Below are 18,647 nucleotides of genomic sequence, written 5' to 3'. Positions count from 1 at the left end.
AAGGGGTACCCCCTTCCCAAGGGAAAGGATGTCACTCTGAGGGTCACAGTGAGCACTAGGCAAGACACCATAGAGGTTTGGAAGGGGCTTGTCCCCACCACTGAACAATGGGCAAATGATTCAAGGGTGAAGAATCATGGTCATCTCCCAGCCCAGCCCCACCACCATGAGGACACCTGCACTCTAGTGAGCTGGCCAGGAAGGAGCCTCCACCTCCTCATGAAACCACTGTAGGACACTCTTCTCCCCCATTGCCCTGTGCTGCCCTCTCTGCACTAAGCTTTCCTCTGGACCACTTGCAAGCATGCCCACAGCCCAGATGTGAGACTGGGGTAGTGGGAGGCAGCAGGCAGGCTACAGGAGCAGCATCACACCAACAACCACTGCACATCCACACTGCCTGCCACCTCCCAGGGCACTGACACAGAGCAGTGCCAAGGTCAAGCCTACCTGCTAACAGATGTGTTCCTGCTACACCTGCAATTACTGTAAAATCTCATAATGATTCAGGGTGGGAGAGCTGTTACCATCAGCTCTGGACCAACTGCTGTGACCAATGCTGGCCACCATCAGCTGCTGGGAAGCTGCTGTGAGTGGTGTGTGTGTGTAAATGCCTGCAGCCCTGGTCATCTGAACAAAAGAGGACCAGGGCACAGCCTACAGCAAGGCCATGACCTGCCCCACAGCATTCTCCATTCCCATCATCCCTAGGGGTCTGGATTTGGGGAGTTCAGCCTGAGCACTGTGGGAAGATGACAGGGAGCCCTGCAGCTCTGCACACAACTTCCATGTAGGGATGCAGGCCCTGAGGCTCAATCTCACTTTTTCAGGAATGGATCCTTTCTCCTGCCAGCACTCCACCAGCGCCAGGCAACTCTGCAGGCAGTACTTCTTGCAGGCAGGGATGTGCCCAGCAGGGCTGTTCCCCTCTCTCTCCCCATGGCTGCCACCCAGCACACTGCAGGGCCCATCCATGTGCACTGGGAAAAGCCAACACTCTCATTTCCAGCCTCCATCAGATAAGGCACTGAAACCCAAACAGATCAGATCCTGTGCTAAGACTCCAGTAATTAACACCTTCGAGGCCGGCCAGCCGTGGGTTAGCAGAAGGTATCCAGCTGAAATATCCACCAGTACCTCCTTGTGAACCTGGATCCCAGCCCAACAGGCATGTGAATATTAATATACACAATCATAAAAGCAAAGGTCATAAAAGCTGTCAGGGAACTGGGATGATGATGATGAACTGATGGCCCCAGTGCACATGGCAACATAGGAAGCAACCTAGAGCTTCCCTGGATCCCTCAGTCGTGTGCAGGACGGGTTGGAATTTTGCAAATGAGCCAGAAAGCCCAGTGCACAGGGGTGGTGGAGAGAGGATTTTAGCCTTGGAAATGAAACTGGTGACAAAAAACACTCAATTACTAAACACTGAGTAGATCTGACTGCTGTGAGCTGCCCAGAGAGCCCCATCTCCATATCCTATCAGGGTCCCTCGGCACAGGGTGTCCCACAAACCTTGGTGATTTTGGGGTCTGCACAGGATGTGGCACGTACCTTGGTGATTTTGGGGTTGGCACAGGGTGCAGCACGTACCTTGGTGATTTTGGGGTTGGCACAGGGTGCAGCACGTACCTTGGTGATTTTGGGGTGGGCACAGGGTGTGGCACGTACCTTGGTGATTTTGGGGTTGGCACAGGGTGTAGCACGTACCTTGGTGATTTTGGGGTGGGCACAGGGTGTGGCACGTACCTTGGTGATTTTGGGGTCGGTGCAGCGGCTGCTGCCGCTGCTGGCGTGCATCCAGCTGCTCTCGTAGGCCAGGCAGTGCTGGCGCAGCGAGCAGCGCCGCTCCGACACGCACCAGCCGCACTCGACGCGCGGGTCGGCCTTGAGGCACAGCCCGCAGCTCTCCCGCAGCGCCGAGCACTTGTACAGGTGGGCTGCAAGGGAGGGAGGAGGGCAGGGTCAGCACGGCTCCCCACACCATGGGAAAAGGTTTTGGGGGAAAAGGCACCTGCTCTTGGCCGTTCCCACCAGCTCCCAGTGGGACAAATCCCCGCAGGAAGCAGCTAGCAGCACCCTGGACTCAACACCAAAGTGGAGTTCCTCCCAAAGCTCCTTGGGAAAAGCCTTTTGTTTAAAAACCCACCAAAGCATGGTGCAAACTATGGTCAGGGCCAGGGTGGGCTGGAGGCTGAGGGGGCACTGGGCCAGGTCCCATCCCATCCCTCACTCACCCTGGATGTTCTGGGGGTTGTCAATGACAAAGTTCCCATTCCAGACCACAGACAAGTTGACGGGCAGGTCACTGATGTCATTCCCTTCGTAGAAATACTGCAGGAGGAAACACAAGGAGGCAGAGCCTGTTAATTATTGAGACAAATGTCCTAGTGGTGAGGGGCATAGAGAAACATATAATCTCTTTACATGCATGTCTCCCATCAGCCAGAGGAGAGGGATGGGGTCCTGGCTGGGACTTGCTGGCTAGGGACAAACAGGTCTGACAGCCACTCATCAAAGCACCAGTCACAGCACATGAAACCAGTGGGCTGGACTGACAAAAAAAGATAAAGCAGCAAAACAGAGGGTTTGTAAATAGACCCAAAGCCCATCAACTCAAAGGTCTGAAGCTGCTGCTGCTGGAAGATGAAGAAACAGATGGTGCCTCTGCAGCACATATGTACTTCTCCCCACAAGGTTCCCGAGCCCTTCCGCATGTCCTCCCCACTCCAGGGATGCTCAGTTGGATATCTGGGATATGGTCATCACTAGTGAAGCTTGGGGAGGACAGGCTGGGCACATCACAGGAGTGGATTCAGTAGAGTCACCCTCAACAGCTGGTGGGAGGATGTCCCTCACAGTCCCCTCCAGCCCCATCACCCATAACAAAATGACAAAGCTGTGGCCACATGGCTGTGGGTGGGACAGAGCTGAGGACCACTCCAGTACCACATCAGCCCTCAGAAAGAGCTCAGGAGAGATGCCCCAGTCCCAGCTCCACACTGTGCTTGGACATTGGCTGCTCTCCATTTCAGGACTGGAACTACCACCCTGAGTTTCCATTCAGGAAGGTGACACCAGGGAATCCTACCCTCCCCAGCTTTAGGAGACCCAAAACTCAGGCCCTTGGACCTGCTGCTGTCCAGACAAATCCACCTCCATTTCTCCTTCTGTCCCTGCCAGCACCTTCTCCCCACCCAGACCCCTCTCCCCTGCCTCAACATCTGAGTCCCAGCCCAGCAGCACCATCAGTATTCCCTGCAAAGCCCCTGCATGCAGCCAGAGAGGTTTAATCGATACAGAGGCAGGAAGGCATTTGGAACCATCCCTGACAGCTAATGACCTCCTTCGGCAAGAGATTCCCCGCTCCTCGCCTGAGAAAATGACAGGCGTGTCAGGAGAGATTAAATGAATGATTCATGGCTTGCTGGAGTTTGTTAGAGAGCGGTAGATGCACCAGCAGTGGTTCACGCACAGCCCTGCCACCACCTCCAGGCAGTCCCAGTGTCACCTTTCACAGCCCCAGGCTGTACCAAGAGGTGGTGGCCTCAGCATCTCCTCCAGCCCTGCCTCAGCTGCTGCCCCACACAGGACCCTCTGCAGGGGCTCTGTTCTACTCGACCCCTCCCCAAGGGGTGGCCCATGAAGGAGGCCAGCTGGAAAACAACACTTCAGTCTTCTCACCTGACCATCAAAGCTGTGCTGAGTCTCTCCCAGACAGGCAGCATCACCAGCCCAGCATCAGACACGGCACCAAAATGGGGCACATGCCCAGAGTGAGACCTGGCTACAGCAACACACCCCTCCCTCAGCACTACAGCGTGCCAATGAGAGCCAAGCCTGGTCCTCCATCACAGCTTTTTCTTGGTGATCCTTTGTCCATGAGCCACCCCACCCAAATGAAGGGTGGAGGACCCCAAAATGCAGCCTTCCCCAGGGAGGAAGGCTGCTGCTGGTCAGCTGCACACAGCAGTTGTCAGACATAACACAGCCAGCAGCAAATCCAAGAGCTCCTCCACCACCTCCTGTCTACAGGCAGAGCCCCATCACCCCCAACAGAACCATCTGGGCATGGCACCTCTCACTGTGTTTGCTCAGATAACTTTCACCACATCCCCACCAGGCACCATCCACCACCAGAGCCTCCCAGCAACATTCCTGTTAGCAGGCCTGGGAAAATGAAGCCAGAACTTGGCTAGGAGTCCAGATCTGTTCACCTTGCCCTACCCTACTCCCACCCAAGGATATCCTCAACAGAACCACAACAGGGAGCTGGCCAGACCCATAGCAGTGAGCAGAGCCCATTTCCTGGCAGCAGGAGGGAGCACATGCTGGGGAGGGTGGTGGCAGTGCTGGAGCAGAATTTAGCTGTGACGAGCCACGTGGCAGCATAAGTGAAATTGGCATTTTCAATTTGTACTCTGACATGTCTCATTTGGGGCCCTGGCATCTCGGGAAGGCATCCAGCCTGCAGCTGTCCAAAACATTTATTTGCATCTCTCTGCCCCGGCTGCTTTTGGAAATTAGTTCTTCTGGGAGGTGGGTTGGAGGAAGAAGAATAAGGGGAGAGGGAGGGAGAATATTAACTCTTTGTGCACCAGTCCTGAGACAGCAAGAGGCCAACTGCATGAGAGACAGTCTCCCTCTGGGAAAGGACACAGTACTGAGGATGTTGACTTTGCTGTGGCAGGGAGCTGGAGCAGACAGCGGGGAGCAGCGGGAGCACAGGACTGTGTGAAGGGAAGTGGCAGACCAGGAGTCATTGCCTCAGCTGGTGTTCAAAGTGTGGGATCACTAAGGGAACAAGGACTTAAATGAAAATGTGTCCTCTGCATCTGCATGTCTGTCAGCAGCCTCTAACCTGCCCTGCAGAGACAGCAATGGGTCTGTGGCTTGGATGCTGTTCCTGGTCCCTGTGGAACCTTGGAGCTGGAGTCAGGACTTGGCTGTGCACAGGCAGGAGCTGCAGCTGCAGGGGCTCCAGGCTTGGCCTCCTGGGACTTGGAGATCCATCAGATCTAATTTCCAAAACGTCTCGTATTTTGAAAGGTGTTTCCAAAAGGCCTCCTCACAACAGCCCTTGCCATACTGCAAGCACAAAAGTGGCCTCTCCACCCACAGCCAGGGAGGCAGCAGCATCCAAGTAAAGCAGCAGCCACCTTCCAGCCCCGAAGGCCCCACAGCTGGTGGGGATCAGGCAGGGGGTGCTTACCAATCTGTCCATCCTATGGGAACCAAAAAAGAGCCCACAGACAGCCAACAGGTTCCAGCACACTGGTTCCTCCCTGTTCTGAGCTAACATGGTGTTAAACACCCATTAAACATTTAATTGTTATTAACCTCCCAGTGAATCAATCCCAGTGGCTGGCAGCAGACTGGGATGAGCAGCAGGAGAGTAGGCCAGGATGGGTGTGAGTGAGGGGATGCACCTACCCAGGCAATCCTGCTGTCAGACCGTCTTTCACTCTACAAAGGTGCCCAGGACCCCCAGCAGTGCCAAAGGATGATTTGGCTTGGAAGACAAGCTATGGGAAAGGGATGTTTGCTCTGGGAGCAACACGCAACAGGCACAGCCTGAGAGCAAACCAACAGTGCCCAAAAGTGATGTGCTCTGATGCAGCACAGCCCACAGAAGGGGATAGGAGAAAAGATGCCATCAAGTGAGTCAGCAACTGAGATGAGAACTGCCTGGCCCCTTACCTAACCCAGCCAGTGTCCCTGTCCCTCCCTGAAGAGCTTACAAAGCAAATGTGGAAGAGAGGACAGAGGATGTTTCAGCCACACCCACCTGGATACCGATCTTCCCAGAGAACTGCATCTTCTGCAGAGATGAAGTTCAGGCAAGAGAACTCCTCACTAAGCCTTTCTCAAGACTCTTTACCCAAAACTCATCTCAGGCATCTTCCCAAATAACAACCACCAACCTCACATTCTTTTCACATCTCTGATTCTCACATCCACCCGGCTCCCATGCAGGGAATGCCACCAGCCCTGCACACAACAAGGGCTGTGGCTGTCACCTGCTGTGGAAGTCACACTTTTGATTCTAGGAAGCTCACTGCTCACACACCCACCAGCTAGCAGCAACAGACACTGACAGCTACCCAGCTTCCCTTGGGATGAGAGGTTCAGCACCCTGAGAGGTGCCTCCAGGGAGCCACACAGGAGACACAGCTGCAGCTAGCAGGAAAAACCCCAAATCTGTGGGCAGATTGCACTGAGATGCACTTTGGGATGTTCCTGCAAATGCCATGCCCACTGGACGAGGCACCAGCCCTTCCCATGCCAGAGGAGGCAGGGCAGCCCCACAGCCATCACACCCTTTCCACAGGGCATCCATCCCACTGCAGCCACGACCTGCCCAACCCATCCCCGGGGAACGCAGCAGAGGGGCTGCTCCTCTGCAGGCAAACCCACACATCCAAATTTCCTGTGCAGCCCCCCTCACTCCCACATGCACCATCCCCCTGGGCTGCATTTCTGGAGGAGAGCTCGGGCTGCAGCTGTGTCCTAGTTTTTCTGTAGTTGATGACCTCAACTCCTTCCCCGCACTACAGGGACGGCAGTAATGTACATCGCGTCTCGCCAGGGCTCAACTGCAATTCATCATTATTTTATCTGCTGGAATTTAATTGGATCCTATCAAACTCTCCTGATACTCCCTTTTCACTTTAAACACTGCTGCAGGAAAGATAAATGTAGGCACCGCTAGGATGGAGAGCACGGCTTTGTTGGCGAACGGAGCTGGGGCTGTGGGCTCCAATGCTGCTTCCCTCTCCATGGCTGGTTAATTAGAGATACATATAGTGGAGGTGTGCAGTGCTCAGAACAGGGCATGTGTGTATGATTTATGTTCCTCTATAAATATACCCTGGGCCGAGTAAAACACCGTCATCCGCACAACGGCACAACTTGACAGTAACGCTCAGCCTCTGCTTCTGCATCTCCTTTTTCTCTTTTCACATGGATCCCCTCCTTTCTTCTCCAATCACACACAAGCTTCTTCACCTGGATTCCTCTTGCCTCAAACTCAGCATGGTATGATAATCTGAGACCCTGGGAATACGCCAGAGCAACACCCAGGTTCTACAGCAACCAAAAAATACCCAGAAAACATAAACCTGAGAGGTCTTACCTCACTCCCCAGCATCCACACTGGGCACCACACATGTGCCCACCCTGCCAGCCCAGCTTGCTCTGCACCCACACCACTGTGTCCCAGCAATAATGCTCACTCCAGGGTGAACATCCCAACCTGAGCTGAGCCAGAGGGCAGGAACCCCCACAGCCACAGCAGAAACAGTGGGCAAGGTGGGCTCTCCATGCCAGGGGCACTGGTGAGAAAGGAACCAAAAGGGAGCCAGGGAGGTGGCACAGCTGCTCCTCACCACGTGGGGCTTTGGTTAAACAGAAAGGGAAATAACTGAGGCATGATGCTTAATTTAAAGTGCTGAGACAACAAGCTCAAGAAGAGGAGATCAGGGGTTCTTCCTATTTATACATTTAAAGGGAAACAGCAGCTCTGGGGCTATTTCACCCTTAAAAGGAACATTTTAGAGAGAAAAAGCCAAAGCCTTGACAGCGAGAAACACCTGTAGCCATTTTGCAAAGGCCAAGGCTAAATCAGATCAAGTCCAATGTTACAGGCATTAGTGCAGATTTGGGACTGTGGCACTTTTCAACTGCAAAACTGTTCCACTTCTGCAGCAATCAGGAGGATGACCTCTGTGGAGGAATGTCAGATGGGTAAGAATAGGCAGAGGTAAGGATATTTGGAGAATGAATCTCAGTGGCATCAACTTTATGCATTAAGACAGCTGACTGTTTCTCCATCCTCTACTGCAAAAAGCAAGCCTGGAAAAGTCTGCCTCCAGAAGATTAAAAGCAATCAATTGGCAAAAATTAGTTTATTGGCAAAGATCTTCATTTTCTTAGTTAGGCTTGTCTTTCCTTTTTGCATCTTTACAATATATGTGGAAAACCATTAGGGTTGCTTTCCTCTTGAAGAGCAGAAAGAGACCAAAGTGAGGAGGCAGAAAATGTTCTTTCAGCTTGTTTATGGCTTGGGATGTTGGGGAATACCAGAGCTGGTCTCCCTTGAGTTTGCCAAAGATCTATTGGGTGTTTCCAACGATGTTTATAGTCAACACTCAGACCTTAATGAATGGACTGCGGAATATTTAACCAAGATGCCTTTTCTTCAGAGTGCTAACAAGTCATTGGAGTTTGACAAGCACTGAAACAAAAGACAAAGAGTTTTAAGGGGCTTGACTTATTATGCCTTTCATTCACCAGTGATTCAGGAATTCATCCCTTATTCCACAGAGTATTTAACCTCTTGTTTAGATCTCACTGAACTCCTGGAAACACTGTGTACTGAAATGCCTTTTGGCATCCATCCTTCACTAGTTGGCTGGGAAGATGTCATCTTTTTCCTATTTCTCCACTTGCCAGTGCTCTCCACACCAAAATCCTAACCCAAAGGATGAAGTGCAACGGAAGAAGCCGTTGGGCCACGGCTGGGAGAGCCTGAAGCACTATCAAGCAGCCAGATGGACTGCCAAAAGGCATGAAGGAGACAAACACCACACAAGTGTGAATCTGAATCCCCCACACCATAATGCAGCCTGGCTCATTGCCCTCAAACATTAAAGCAGGCGAGCAGACCCTGAAAGCAAAGCAGCTTCTTTCAAGTCAAAACTCTCTTTTTCTCTTTGTGAAGCCACCTTGCACCCAAAAGCCACATCTCCTGCCCCAGAGTGCAGCCCATGGAGCTGCTGCTACCTGCTCCCCATGCACCTCACAACACCACACACATGCCCTTCTGACAATTTGTGCTGTTTTCACAGCATCCCTGACAACTTCCAGGTCAAACATCCACCACTGTCAGCCCAGGAAAAGGTGCTGGTTACAGCTGTCCTATCCCTCTGGAGTAGAGCTGCAGAGGCCATGCAATCCTGGCAGCCACAGCATCCCTTGGGAAACACAGGGAATGCACTGTGCTTCAGACTCTCCCCCCTGCTTGACAAGTTGAAACACTGTGCGGAGAAATGAGTCCACACCGTTCAGAGCCTCCCTGCAAGCTCCACCTCTGTTATGTAAAGGCTCCCCCGTGGCTCAGGCACCTCTCCCCAGCACCCCCAGGAGCCATCAGGCTGCTGCTGTCAGCGCTGTGCAGCCACAGCACTTCCCCACAGGGAGCATCCTGCGGCACACGTGTCCCAGACTGCTTTGGAACAAACTCAGCCAAACCCCACACTACAGAACTGGGCAGGAGGCAGCTCCAGGCAGGGGAGAGCCGGCAGGAGGCTGCACTGGCTGCACAGCATCCCCCAGGGCTGCTGCCCAGGGCAGGAGGCAACGGCTCAGGATGCTCCTCCTGTCCTCTGCAGCCCTGGGATTGCTGGAGGAGGGAGGGAGCCAGTGCTCATCTTCAGTGGTTTCTAAATGTCACTTGTGCCACCAAAGAGAGCAGGGATCAGCACTGGTGTTAGGCTGCAAATGAGCTTTCACAGTAGGAGAGATGAAAAACAAATTTTAAAAGGATTAAATGGGCAAGCAAAGGGAGGGGCTGGCTGCATCTGGATGAGGGCAGGTCGGTGTAGAGCACAGCAGGCAGCTGAGGAGCTGAGCAATGGCAGCTCCCAGTGGGGCTATTAGCACCCAGAGTGGCTTTGTGCATGGGCTAGTGCCCAGCGAGAGGCACACACACAGCTCACCCAGGGCTGCTAAACCCCCTCCCACTTAGGGATAAGGTGCCTGCAGAGGGCAGAGATGCCTGTAGGAGAGAGCTGAAGTGACAGGGCGCAAGGACACAGAGGCAGGGAGTGATGCAGGGAGCATGGGAGGCAGGCAGGGGAAGGAAGCAGCTGCTGGTCAGATCAGGGATGGAGTCAGGGATGGACAGAGGCTGCAGGGGAGGAGGGGAAGTGCTTGCAGGGCTGGCAGGCACAGCTGCATGTGGAGGGCTCCACGTGTGCAATGGGACACAGAGGTGTTCCCTCTGTCCCGCCTGTAAAATGGGACAGCTTGGTGTCAGGGGGCTCCAGCACATCCGGGCCCAGCTGGCTGCAGTCCAGGCAACTTTCTTCAGCTTTGCAAACCCAATTTCCTTGGAAGTGCTCCCTAAATCCTGGTGGCTTCAGCACTGATCCTATCTGGAACGACCCCAAGCAGCCTCCCAGTGCACCTGGGAGTAGTGGCAGGAAGCCCCCCTCACACCCCACAACAACACAAACCCTGTACCTGCCACGAGAGAGCAAAACTGCCCATGCAACGAGCTGGGCTGGGCCTGGGGCAGCAGGATGGAGCAGCCCACAGACAGGGCCCAGGGCAAGGGGAGCTGCTGCCCCACTCACCGAGGTGTTCTGGCACTGGATGCTGGTGCTGTTGAAGCGCAGGGCGGTGACGCGCGTGGTGCTGCCCGGGATGTGGAAGATGCACTCGTAGTTGCGCTGCCCCGACTGCGGCTGCGGCAGGTTCTTGGCCGTCAGCGTGATGGGCTTCACCACACCCACGGGGATGTAGATCTGGGTGGAAGGCAGGATCTGAGGGCAGTCCTGCAAGGGGGACAAGAAGTAGATGATGAGACAGGAACATTCCCCCAGGACCCCTGTGACCCTCTCCTGGCTGGCAGGCTTGGCAATGCACTGCAAAAACACCACCCTGAGCACATGCTTGAGAAAATCCTCATGTGCAGCAACCCCAAACCAGCATCCTATGCCTGCTCTGCCCAAAGCTTTGAAGACAGGAAAGAAGAGCACAAAGGAACCTGGTGGCAGGGCAGGAGAGTGTTTTCTACAGCTCGGGTTGATTTAGGTGGGAGGTGGGGAGAAGATCCATCTCTGGAATCTGTAACCTGCCGCTGCAACAGCAACACGTGTTTGGGCCGAGTGGCAACAATATGGACTTCAATGCCATCATTGCAGCCAGTAGGTTTCAGAGTCAGTGCCCACTGGACTGTGCACTGTCAAGCTACCTGTTCAGCCCTCCTGCTTCCCTTACAGCCTCCATCCCCCTTCCCTCATAAGCAGACAGAAAAGCCTTTTCCCTCTTTGACACAGCAATGTGCTCCTGCAGTGTGCCAGAGAACCTGCTCTGCAGCAAATTTTGCTGCTGCTGCTTCTATTTGCACCAGCTCAAAGCAGTGTCACCCCACCCAGCCTGGCTGCAGGCTGCCCAGCACACAGTGACTCCAGCCAGGGGATGCTGCTGAGGAAAGCACCTCCCTGCCAGCCCCTGGGGAAGGAGACATTGGGAGGGCAAAGCACTCCACTTTTAATAGCCACGGGCTCCCAGCTGCTCCAGGGGAGCTGGTGACTCTGGTGTGCAAAGCACAGAGGAGCAGGAGGGAGCAAAAATAAATGAGCTCAGGCAGCAAAACAGCTCTGCAGCCCTGGCGGGTAACACTTCTGCAACAACAGCCTGATGCAATCCCACACCGACTTTGCTGAGGCGGGCACAGGTCTCACACCTACAGCAGCTACTCCTGGGAGTGCTGGCTTGAAATAACATCAAGAGGGAATAACGTGTGAGCTGCTTTAGAAACAGAAATGCAGTGGACACAGCGCTCCACTGCTCTCACAAAGCTTCCCATGGTCACAGTGCAGCTGCAGGGGCAGCTCTGGCCCCAAGGCCACCAGCAGCCATGTGTGACCAAGGCTGCCCAGCTGCCTCCTGCCATCCTGCAGCAAGCCAGGCTGAGCCTTGCAAAGTGCCAGGCTTTATCTCTGCCAGTATGATTAATTAACTTTCAAACAATGCAGAGAAAAAAAAAAGAAACTGTTTCATTTAGTGAATCTTGACAGAAAAACCCAACCACTTTTACTCTTTGGGTTTTCTGTTCTTCATAAGTCTGTACTCCCCAAAAGCACAGTTTTCAAGGGGAGAAACTATTTATCTCCAAAACACACTAAATAAAATAAAAGCTGAGAGGATCAGTAGTGTTAGCCCCAAACCAGAGATGGCAACAGGGCTGGGGCAGTCTGGGGACACCGGGCACTGCTCTGCCACCTCCCTGCTCTGTATCACGGCTGCCACTCTGCAAAGTGGGGCTTCAGTTCCCCCCCACTTCCAGAATCAGCTCAACTCACAGTGGGGACACAGCTCATGCCTGTTGCCATTTCTATGGGTGTCCCCATGACTGCATGGTGGCTTTCCCTCACCAGTTCCCAGCTTGGAAGTGCTGTCAGAGGAAGCAGCCCCCACCTGCTTGATCTCCTCCACACTGCAGGGGGACCCCATGGGTGCCATGAGCCTTCCTCACAGGGCACACTCACACTTGGCAAATATTAACTCCTGGCTCACTCTCCAGCACTCCTATCGCCTCTTCTTTCAGTAATTATTGCTGCAGCCCAGCCGGGGTGGTGGGTAAGTCCATGCCCCCAGGCTGGGCTCACCACGGCTGTGTGCAGGCATGCCCAGGGAGCACAGCAGGCACGGGTCTCCCTCTCCCCACACAGGTAGGGGGGGCTCATTCTGCTCATTCCCAGTTTGAGCCCAATCCCCCCATGATGTCACAGGCTCCACATCTGCCAGCAGAAGTGTCTCATCCAGCAAAAATGTCAGGCTGTGCCCAAACAGGAAGCACCTGGTGCTGGTGGGCGCCCAGGGTGCCCAGAGGGGTGGGGGTGCAAGGACAACTCATTTCCCCTATGAGCAAGTCCAACCTCTGACACAACTCGGTCTGGCACTGCCCAGGGCTTCCATCCCTTGGGAACACTCTGCACAGCCCACAGAGCTCTGTGTCCTGCCAAAAACAGCCCTCCCAGCAGAGCCCCAGGCCCCAGCAGGAGGCAGCTATGAAGGCATGGGATAAGCAGAAAGGCAAGGCCCCAGCTCACACAAACTCCCAAACATCACACATCAGATTTTCTCTATTAAAACCATTTTTCTCGCTGGATGAGAACATGACTTGGATGTCCAGGTTTGCCTGGAGAGGTGAGAGCTTTAGAATCACACTGCAAATGCTGCCATTTGGGTTTCTCTGGCAGCTCCCAGCTGCAGCTGCAAGGCTGTGCATCAGCAGAGAGAGGATGAAGGCAGTCTGGGACTGGGCCTGACCCCAGCTTTGAGGTTCCTTCACAAAGTCCTCAGCCATTCCCAGTGAAGGGGAATGAAGAACAAATGCAAGCTGAACCTACCTAATCTGAACCAACACACCTGTTCCCCATAGCCCAGGAGCCTCTCACCCTCCACAGCAGCTCTGCATCAGCAGGGGCTGTCTCACAAGAGCAGCCTTCTGGGATGAAAATTGAACAGCAGCCTGTGCTGCTTCATCACCTCTTCCCCAGCCCTGCAGCCCCCAGCAAAGCCACAGAGGAGGGCAATCTCCAGAGCCCAGGCTTTAAAGCTACCACAGCCAGGGGACAGGGACATCCTGACTGCTGTCACCATTTCCAGGCACATTTATGTGAGTGGTGGCTTCTACCCATGCCCATTCCAGCCCTGCCACCCCCAGAACTCCAGAAAAGCATTCCTGGCATGCCATGGACAGAGTGCCATGGATCACTCTGTTTTCCTACAAAACAACCACTTTCCCACCCAGGAAATTGTGGTGAACTACCCATGGGAAGGAGCAGACACAGTTACCCTCTGTCCCCGCATTTCCTGACCAGTGCCCACCACACTCCAGCCAACACAGACAGACCAAATCCTGCTTAAAATAACCTTCCTGCAGAGAGGATGGGGCTGCATGTCTACCATTAAATTGCCTGGTGGTGCCACAGGACTGGCAGTGAGCCCCCCCACCCACCACACCACCCTGCTGGGCACCAGGATGGCCAGGGATGGGGACAGGATGTCTCACCCCAGCCTGGGTCACAGAGCCACAGCTGCAGCTGCACTGAGGGTGCCTCACCATCCCTGCTGGGAACTGCTGAGGCCACACCAATGTGCAAACAGGCTGAGCCAGGCCATCCAAACCTCAAAGCAGGCACTGGTCCATTTCCCAGAGTGGCCAGAAGGTCTGCTGGGGGACACGCTGCTCCCACTGGGCAGTGACACAAGCTCCTGAGCAGCCAGCCCGTGGGAGAGCTGCACACATCCCAAGGGCACCACCCCTGTGGGGTACAGCCAGAGGCTCTGGGCTTCACCTGGCAGGAGGGGGGCAGATCCTATGTGGGGAATGGGCAGATGAGAACTGCTGCGCTCCAGAGGTCTGGACACCGCGTGTTGCATTTGCAGAAGCAATGCCAGGGCTGGCTGGCTGGCTGTGTGACCTCAGGAGCAGGTTTCTGAGATGCCTGAGATAAGCAGATTGCTCACTGCATTTCTCCACAGCACAAGCTAGGAGAAAACAGCTTTTTCCAGCTTTCTCAGGTTAGTAAATTCCCCTGGAGACATCAGGACCCTTCCCACTGGGGCCATGTACAGTCAGTGGGAAACTGGAGTTAAATGGAGCCCCCTTCCAGAACAGGGACAGAGTTTCCTTCCCATAACTCTCCCTTCAGGATCCAAATCAGCATTTACTGTAGAGCCAGCAGTGCTTGCCAGAACTCCATACCCAAGCCAAGCAGGCACCACAGGCTGGGGACAGCAGGATGTCCTGCAAACACCCTGCTGATGGCAGCTATCCCCAGTGAGTGGCACGGATGCTGCACAGGATGAGCCCCCACAAAAGAACATGTTCCTTAGCAAAGCAGTTGAGATGAAGAAGGCGTGAGGTGCAGCAAAACAGTTTGTTTTACAGATTTCAACCTTCCCCTCTCCAAAAACAAGTTGTTCTGCAATGACAGTTCGAGCTTGCTCCCTTCACAAACATCAAAGGAAAATGCTTTAGCATCTCTGCCTTTGTTTTTCCTTTCATTCAGCCTAAAGTGCTCCGGGCTTCAGCCGACTTCCCAAGCTGCCTCTCCCCACCAGCAAGCACATACTTCCATCAGCATCTCCCTTTCCTCCCTCCCTCACTGCTCCTCAGGTAGTCCCAGCACCCCAGGAGAGGCAGTGTGAATGGTTTCTGAAGGATTTTGCCTTCTTCTAACCCCTTCCCCAGAGGGCAGGGGACCCTGACATGACCAGAACAGGCAAAGGGAGCAGTTTCACACTCTTACCTCAGAGAGCTTGACACGGCCCTCCAGGAAGGAGCAGTCAGCAGCGTTGTGGGTGCAGATGTGGCGGTACTTGCACCAGTGGCAGGGGAAGGAGCCGTTCACACAGGACAGGCAGCTGCAGAGGGACAGAAGTGGGCACTGTTAGGGCAGCATCAAGGCAGAGTGCACAGGGACATTTCTTGGGATGCTTCAGCAGGACAGCATCCCCTGGTGATCCTGTACCTCGGGTGGAAAGGATCCCTTATCCATGGGCACTGGGCAAGCACTGGGAGGGAGATGCCTGCACAGCCTGAGCCCCCAGGCTTTGCCCACGGCAGGGTGGGGGGATATGGTCCTTCAGGCACTGCAGGATTTGTGTCCCAGCTGAAGAGGCCACATTCCCTCTTCTTCTTGGCAGGCTGACCCTGACCACCCCACTGCAGCAGGGGCTGAGCTCCAGACTTTGGGAGCTTTATTTGCGTTCACTGAAAGGCGATTTTAGCAAGAGGCAGCAGAACAAGGGCTCTGCACCACGGGGGAACAGGGGAGAAAGGGCCAGATTAATGTATGCTCATTGAGAGGAAAATTATAACCGGCGAAAGGTTGGGTCAGATGAACATTTCAGGACTGTAGGGCCTTTCAGGCACTCACAATAGGTTGTGTGTGACCCCCTCCCTCAGCTCCCTCAGCCACGCCTGCACGGTGCCTGTGGCTTCCACCCCTCCTCAGCCCCAGACACTTCCATCTCCCCCCCTGCAGCCTCCTCTCAGGGCTCTTTGTGCACAGGGATCACTCCTGCTCCCCTCTCCCCATCTTTTCTGGGCGTGTGTTCAGGACCTAAGGATGCCAGGAGCCCCCATGCCCTGCTTTCCATTCCTCTTAGCAATGAAACCAGCCCCAGGGACCTGATGGCTCTCCCCAGAGCAGGAGGGGACACACAGAGTCCCACAGCCATTCACAGGAGTGGCACCTCAACCCCCTCCCAGGCATCCCTGTTTGCATCCCACAGCTGGAGGGAGGCTTATGGGAGGAGGGAAAGGGCTGAGCCCTCCCTGCCATCGCTGTTTTTGGGGGCAGAGCAGACAGGTCCCACATTTAGTACACGAGCCTTCACAGGGTGGGTCTGCACCAGGCATGTCTGTGCAGCCCAAGCCATTCTCCCAAGGAGGAGATGGGAGAGCTGCTGAGGCATAGGCTAAAAGGCAGTAAAAATAATCAGCCTGGCTTAAAAAAAAAAAAAGAAAAAAAGAAGAAAAGGAAAAAGCAGCAGCACTAGTTTTCACCCTAGAAGGCTCATACCTGCTCCTCACTGATCCGAGCATCAAAAGGATCAGGCCCAAAGCAATTATATTTAAACAAAGACAGGCTCTTTCCCTGAACACAGCTCTGGCAGGAGGCAGGCAGCCCTGCCCAGCCCAATCCTCCTCCTAATCACAGCTACCTCTCTGCCTCAACCCCTGGGAAACGACAGGAGAACACAGCATCACCCTGTGAGGCAGCAGAAAGACAATCTTGCTGGAGAAGATATCCTTGGTGGCAGAGCCTGGCGTGCCAAATCCCTCACCCTCCAGCAGAATTGTCACTTTGGAGGTGTGGGGACCCGAGGGGGCCACAGGGTGAGGGCAGCCCGGGTTGCAGAGACACACCCAAGGCTTTGCAGGAGCAGGTCCCCCTGCGTGCCCTGGGGTTTCACACACCATTACATATACAGCAAGAGCTTCCCAAACCCATGCACACACACTAAGGAAATATTTAATTAAGCTGCTTGCAAAGGGGGCTGGAAGTCATTTCCATGTTTCGCTCACATTTTCACTTCCAAATGAACAGCCCTTTTAGCTTTACCCACAAATATGCTAATTGAGATGCTCCTTATGCAAATATATGCAATTTTATTTCAGCTGCAGAGATTCAACTTAAAAGCAGAGCCCCAGCCTCCTATCTCTGGCTGCTTTGATGGAGGGAGGTGCAGAGGGTGGGGGAAATAGGGAACACAAACAAAGGCAAAGGACAGGCCTGCCCTCCTGCTGAGGGCTCAGGCAAGACCAGTGGACAGATAAATCCAGGATATGGAGGGGCAAGACAGGGAATCCTCATGGGAGTAGCTCAGCCCCAGAGAGGTCACATAAGAGAGAAGCACAAGTAGCCAAAAGCCAACTACCAAGCTGCAGCACAACCTCCCATCAATCGCCCCCACCATCCTCCAAAGAAGAGATTTTCCAGTCACCAGGTCCTGCAAAAAGACTCTACAGTCTTTCTACCACCTCACAAGGCATCTCAAAGCAGCTGGGTGAAGTTCCTGATGCAGTCCTGCCCTGGGCACCCCAGCCCCAACAGCTGCAGCTCCACTTGCAGTTCTTCAGGGTCAAAGCCAAATCTTGGCTATTTCAAGACCCTCCTCATCTTAGGTCTCCTTTGCCATTTAATTCTTGCAGGTCCCAGCTGGTCTCCACTTGTCAAAGGATCTCAGGTTATCCTCCACATACACACTGAGGTGTATGGTTCCCCCTTCCTAATTTGGTCCTCCCGGTCGCTTCTAACCTAACTGAGCCATTCCTAAAGCCCCATCCTCACTGATGATTTCCACACTTCCCGTTCTGCCATAAGGACATCAAATGCCACTGTGAGAACACTCCCCACACGTACCTTGCTCTGCAGCACTGCTGCTGCACCTAGAGCAGGTCCAGGGCAAAGTGGTGAGCAAGTCAGCGCTGGGTGCCAGTAACATGGTGAAACCCTGCTCACAGCCTGCCTCGCTCCTGCTGGCCTCAGCATGGCTGTCTGACCACCACAGCACCCTGAAAGGCTAGGAGAGGAGCTGAGGCAGGGGTGCCTGGCTGTGGGTCAGGCTGGGCAGCAGGGCTGGGGCTGTCCCAGGTGTCCCTGTGCCATGCTGTGCTCCTGGCACGGGCACAGGCTGCTGGCAGCACGGTGCCATCTGCGCCGTCTCTCTCCTTCCCACGGTCAGGCACTCTTCCCTCATCACTTCTTGCCTAAGAGGCTTTCATCACTCCTGGTAATTAGAGGGAGGCTCTCCTTCATGTGTTGAAGTGTTCCGCCTCCCCAGAGCGTGCCAGCAGAGCGAGGAGCCCAGTGAGGAACCGAGGGTGGGGGTGCTGCACTGATACGGACCCAGAGCTTGTTCCCCATCTGCCTCCTCCCCAGCCCTGCCAGGGGCCAGGGAGATGAAGCCCAGGCAAGGCAGGGAAAGGGGGCCAGACCCACTGGCAGTGCCCTCCTTGCCTCCTGATGACCTCGTGAGAGAGCATGGACCAGCCTCAGAGCAGCATTTCAGGGTCACTCTGTGCCAAGGGCCCCATCCCAAAACAAGTCCAGGCTCATGGCTGGCCTGAAACCTCCCCCAGCCAGGGCAGGCATCCTTGCAGGCAACAAAGCAGCTCTGCTCAACTTTGAGTGTCCCAGGATCAAAGCCAGAGCCTCTCCACAGCCCTCACACTTGCCCACATCTCACCCCACAGCTGGGCCAAAAACTCCCCTCTACTTCCACAATGATCCCAAACTTGGTAATGCCATGCTAGGGAAAGGGCTGCAGAGAAGCAGAGGTGCAGACAGGGCAGAAGGACAGCAAAGACCAGGGTGGGTACAGAGCCAAGGCCA

The 18,647-nt window shown here is 54.5% G+C and overlaps 1 protein-coding gene across 1 annotated transcript in view; it reads right to left on the bottom strand.

Moving 5' to 3' along the window:
* PLXNA1 (plexin A1) overlaps positions 1 to 18,647 on the bottom strand; it is a 114,160-nt gene that overhangs the window by 35,846 nt on the left and 59,667 nt on the right. The window contains 4 exon segments of the mRNA XM_030957063.1: positions 1,753 to 1,943; positions 2,241 to 2,337; positions 10,362 to 10,562; positions 15,054 to 15,168. Coding sequence (XP_030812923.1) covers positions 1,753 to 1,943; positions 2,241 to 2,337; positions 10,362 to 10,562; positions 15,054 to 15,168 — 604 coding nt within the window.

The sequence above is a fragment of the Camarhynchus parvulus genome, chromosome 12 (assembly GCF_901933205.1).
Source record: "Camarhynchus parvulus chromosome 12, STF_HiC, whole genome shotgun sequence".
Lineage (NCBI taxonomy): Eukaryota > Metazoa > Chordata > Aves > Passeriformes > Thraupidae > Camarhynchus > Camarhynchus parvulus.
Note: the sequence above shows the minus strand (reverse complement) of the source record. Positions and strands in the feature narration are given on the sequence as shown.